The sequence below is a fragment of the Stegastes partitus genome, unplaced genomic scaffold (assembly GCF_000690725.1).
Source record: "Stegastes partitus isolate 25-593 unplaced genomic scaffold, Stegastes_partitus-1.0.2 Scaffold518, whole genome shotgun sequence".
NCBI classification, from domain to species: Eukaryota; Metazoa; Chordata; class Actinopteri; family Pomacentridae; genus Stegastes; species Stegastes partitus.
In genome coordinates, this window is record NW_007578249.1 from 187,638 (window position 1) to 192,479 (window position 4,842).

General features: G+C 43.7%; 1 protein-coding gene across 1 annotated transcript in view; it reads left to right on the forward strand.

Moving 5' to 3' along the window:
- LOC103361627 (multidrug and toxin extrusion protein 1-like) overlaps window positions 1–4,842 on the forward strand; it is a 12,674-nt gene that overhangs the window by 3,378 nt on the left and 4,454 nt on the right. Inside the window, exons 6-11 of the mRNA XM_008287759.1 lie at window positions 800–844; window positions 955–1,052; window positions 1,289–1,386; window positions 1,471–1,652; window positions 2,640–2,748; window positions 4,231–4,306. Of these exons, the coding sequence (XP_008285981.1) occupies window positions 800–844; window positions 955–1,052; window positions 1,289–1,386; window positions 1,471–1,652; window positions 2,640–2,748; window positions 4,231–4,306 (608 nt within the window). The remainder of the gene's footprint in view (window positions 1–799; window positions 845–954; window positions 1,053–1,288; window positions 1,387–1,470; window positions 1,653–2,639; window positions 2,749–4,230; window positions 4,307–4,842) is intronic.

Consider the following 4,842-nt stretch of genomic DNA (forward strand, 5'->3'; position numbering starts at 1 on the left):
AATCGGCTGCATCGATACATTTCTTGTTGTTTTATGGACTCCTGGTCCTGAACTCGTGTGTTTGTCCTCCTGATCGTCTCCACTGTGGTTTGAACATGTTGCTCCACTCGGTTCCGCATGCTTTCCATTTCTTTCCTGTTTTTGGGGGGAAGGTTTTTCTTAACCGGGTCGTGCTGAACGCTGATGGGTGACGTGATGTTCAGCTTTTAAAAACCAAACCTGAGCCGACAGTCTTTCTGCAGAAGCTGTTGAAGCAAAGTTACCTCTGATGTTTGAGTCCTCGGAGGAGAAACTTGGCTGTAAAATCAACAGCTCAGTGAGTTTAGAAAGAGGAAGGTGGCTGCTGTGATACAACCAGCAGCATGAAGGGCTGAGTGTGTCGCAAGAAAATAGGAAGAAGCGCTGAGACTGATTCCAGGAAAGTTAAAACAATCCAGGAGTGAAACCGAAGGCGGCGGTGAGCGTTAAGCTGCTGTAATGTGGACGGACAGCCTCATCAGCTTGTGTCAGCCTCCTCTGCTCCCACTCTTGATCTTCTGTCAGGATTATTGTTTAATTTCACTTAATGGTAAAAGTTTAGTCTCCAAAAAACACTCGTGGCTTTCAGGAGCTTTTGGCACAAAGAGGTTGGACGGAGTTGAATCAGAGAAACGAGCCGCTCACGTCCTTAAACTCTGCTGCTTGTTAGCTCCTAACTTTAACAAATAAGAGCCGATAAAACAAGATAATATTCACGTATAACTGTTTGTCTACTCAACCATAATGTACAAATAATAACTTCTGTGTTTTTTGTCTTCAGGCTGCTTTTATTTACCAGCTTCAAGGGAAATATCTGCAAAATCAGGTGCAGTTTCTTTACACGAGGTGTGAAATTTAATAAATGCACAGTTGCTGCTGTTGTTGTTGTGTTTTTGTCCTTATATGATCTTAGTGAAGCTGTTGTGTGTGTTTCAGGGAATCATGTGGCCTCAGGTGATAACCGGAGCAGCAGCAAACGTCCTCAACGCGCTCATCAACTACGTCTTCCTGTTTCCTCTGCAGTGGGGCGTCGCGTGAGTTTGGTTTCAGTCGTGTAATGTTGTCGGGACGTTTACTGAGTGGTTCCAGAGTGAAGTTTGTGGATTGTTGATGGAGGCTGGTGCAGAAATTCAGAGTTGTCCCATAAAATGAGTCACAATGACGTCGGTGAGCCGCTGGATCTGGATGTCAGGACGCTCACAGTCATAAAACCTGGTTCTATCGCAGTCATAACTTCCTACTTCTGGTTTTCTCTGAATCCTGCCTGAAGTGGATCTGCAGCAGCCAACCTCATCTCTCAGTATCTGCTGACGCTGTTCCTGTTCGCCTACATCCGCTGCCGAGGCCTGCACGAGGCCACGTGGGCAGGTCAGCGCCGCACGTCTCCGTTCGGCCTCCTGCTGCCGCTGTGGCTTTCCCACTAACTCCATCCTTTCTTGTTGAAACCTTCAGGCTGGTCGCTGGACTGCCTGCAGGAGTGGGGTCCCTTCATCCGGCTGGCCGTCCCCAGCATGCTGATGATCTGTCTGTCCTGGTGGGTGTTTGAGATCGGAGGCTTCCTGGCCGGCGTGATCAGCGAGGTGGAGCTCGGGGCTCAGTCCATCGCCTACCAGCTGTGCGTCGTGGCCTACATGGTAACTGGCTGTCGACTGTTGCAAACAGGAAGTCATCCGAGTGTTCAGCTCCTCCCTCTGGACTCCGTTCATCACATTTATGTCTTAAATTAACCCTCAAGTCCAATAACACAACTATGACTCCTTTATTATTCATTAAACTCTATTTTTCTAGCACAATGCACATTTTTAAGCTTTTACTTTTCTACTTATATTTATATTTTTAGGACAGTTTTTCTACTCGTATGCTTATTTTATACGTTTTCTCTGAAGCATTTCTGATTCTGATCCTGATTTCTCTAAAGCCCAGAAGAATTTGGCTTCTCTGTAGGATAAATCAAAGTTAAAGTCTCAAAAACTCTGCTCAGCTGCTCCATCAGGACTCGTCGATGTGCTCTGGTTATATTTTTTTGGCCTCCACAGATGCACACGATGCAGCAGAAGTGAGACGTGCAGCATCAGTTAGATATCAGATGATTTAAAACCGCATTGCCTCAACATAATTGAGTTATTTGTGAATTAAGGTAAAGACCAGATAGTCTCGAATCACAAAACTAAAAAAAAAAACAGACTTACAGGGAGGTTTACAGACGTAGTTCAGTAAAAGAACAAAAGACAAACAAAACCTAACAACAAGAGGGAAAAGTTCGTTTTCTTTCGCTGTTCTTTGCTGCAGGACTTCTCTTTAAAACAGCACAAAGGTGTTCTGTTGTAGAAGTTGATGCCAAACACTTTTAAAATGTAATTCTAACGCCAGTCGTCTCATTTTAAGTCTGATATTCTTATTATCCTGGAGCACAGCCAGCGTTGATGGTTAATTTTTCACAAAGTTCTACCTAAAATCTCCTCTTAAAAGATCCATTTCTACTCATAGTTGAACAGATCAGATGTTTCTGAGCCAACAGGCTTCAGACACTCGCTGTGTGTTACATGCACCTATACGACGCCTCTACCTGCTGCTCCTTGTTGGTTTTAATGCATCTAATCATCCAGAATCTTCTTCCACAGTTCCCGCTCGGCTTCTCCGTTGCCGCCAGCGTTCGGGTCGGAAACGCTCTTGGCGCCGGAGACACGCGGCAGGCCAAGCTCTCCTGCAAAGTCGCCATCATCTGTGCATGTAAGAACCGCCGCCTGCAGCGTAGGAGAGCGTGCAGGCCGGCGTGGTCGCCGTGATGCATGAACTCCTGCTGTAGTGAATCGCTGGAGACAATCATCAACACAGAAACATGAATCAGTCGCTGAGAACAGGACCGCTGGGTTCAACCAGCAAACTGTTGATTCGCTTTCATTGTTTATCATCAGCACCAAAATTTATGTAAACACAGAATCCCAAAAGCTTCCTAAATTAAAAAAATAGCCCAAATCCCCTTTATCCTACGTGTCTGATCTGAACATTTGCCGACCAGATCTTATACAAAACAACAAACTCTGCTCTTTATTGGAAAACCACAGTTGGCTGAGCTGCAGGCAGTGTTCAGAGGAAACCAGAACAGGAAGCAAGTTAGAGAAAATAAAACCTGCTGGAGCGATAGAATAAATACAGCACGACTCAGAAACGGTGAGCAGAGCAGCAGGTTGATGGACGACACATTCAGCACAGTGACACACTGTAGAGATAAGTAGTGAAACATCTGCTGCATGTGGAGCCTCGATTATTTTCCAGTATTAGTAACACCGAATTTAGTTTTTTATTTTGATTCCTGTCATTATGAGTTCTGTCTACCTCCAGTCCTGATTGTTCTGTTTCCACAGAGCTGCAGGATTTTATGTTGCAGTGAAAAAACGAACCCACAGCGAGTAAAAAACAGCCAAGACGATGCTTATAGGCTGATCACAACCAATATGCAACGATAGAAGTACACAGATGGGACTGTACACAGTAATTAACAGGTTCATTAGACCACCTGTCTAATGTGTGTATGTATATTTACAGACCATCCAGCATTACAAAGTGCTTTGATGCCACTCAGCTCTCCACGTTTTAACATTTTGAGCATGAATGAGGAATTTCAGACTGAATTGACCTTTTATACCAAAGTCTGAGCCACTGGGCTTCTCTGAGACGAACATTCAACCACTTTAACAAATGTTTCTGCAAGTAAATTACTCTAATTTCACGTCTTAATCAAGAAATAATCACGTGCTTCACTATTTTTTTCAGTTTTGTTGTGAAACAGTACATTTGAAAATTCCTGGATGACCATAATGATCATATTTCAGCATTAAAAATCTCATTTTGGTCAAAGAGCTTCTCCATCCTGGTGTATTACCCGTTACAGAAACATAAGAAATGATGCTGGTTTATCACCGATGCTGCTCATTCAGAGCAGCTGTGGCATAAAGCTGACACTGGGTGGTGTTCTAACACATCTGGTAAACGCTGCACTTCAACAAATCACACAACAAACCAGCCGAGGACAACAAAACAAGAGACAACAAGTAAACACACATTCATTCATTTAGTTGGAGAAGCGTCTGTTTAGAAAACAGCTGCTAAAAGCTGGTTTCCTGTTGTTTGTATTAACAGGATGATTTCTAAAGACCAACAGTGAGAAACTGATCCAAAGTTTCTCATCATCTTCTGTTTGTGCACCAACAGTCTCGGTGGCCTGTGTGGTCGGGTCGAGCCTCAGCGCCGCCAGACACCTCATCGGATACGTCTTCACCTCGGAGCCGTGAGTACGACACGATGACTGTCAGTCGGCTGCAGACACAAGCTTCAGCTGCTCGTTAGCTTCATATCTCCATTCAGCCTGTTGAACATTAACTCTGATCATCGTCTTTATGCAGAATCACAGACGCTGAGCGGTGACTGTTTAATGAGCCTCACTAATGTTTGAAGCTGCTTCGGTTCAAAGTTGACAAATTAAACACAGAAGGAGCCGTTTATCCAGGTTTTTGTTTTTCCAGTAAAACTGTATAAACAAATCAACGTTCCCGTTTGGTTTTAGTTTAGTTTTAGTCGTGGCAGCAGATCATTGACGGAGCTGTTACGTCATTACTGAATGATCCTCTGCTGTTTGTTCATGTTTCGTGTTTTTACATCTAAAACAAGGAAAACTAGCCAAGTTAAGGGAAGATTTAATATTCCCAAAGACAATTCTTGCGCCAGATTTTACAGAGAAACAACAAAATGACGTAAGATGAGAAAAGCAGCAACTAAAAAGGTAGAAAAGGAATCGTGTTTAAGTTCAAGGCAATACTGAAATAA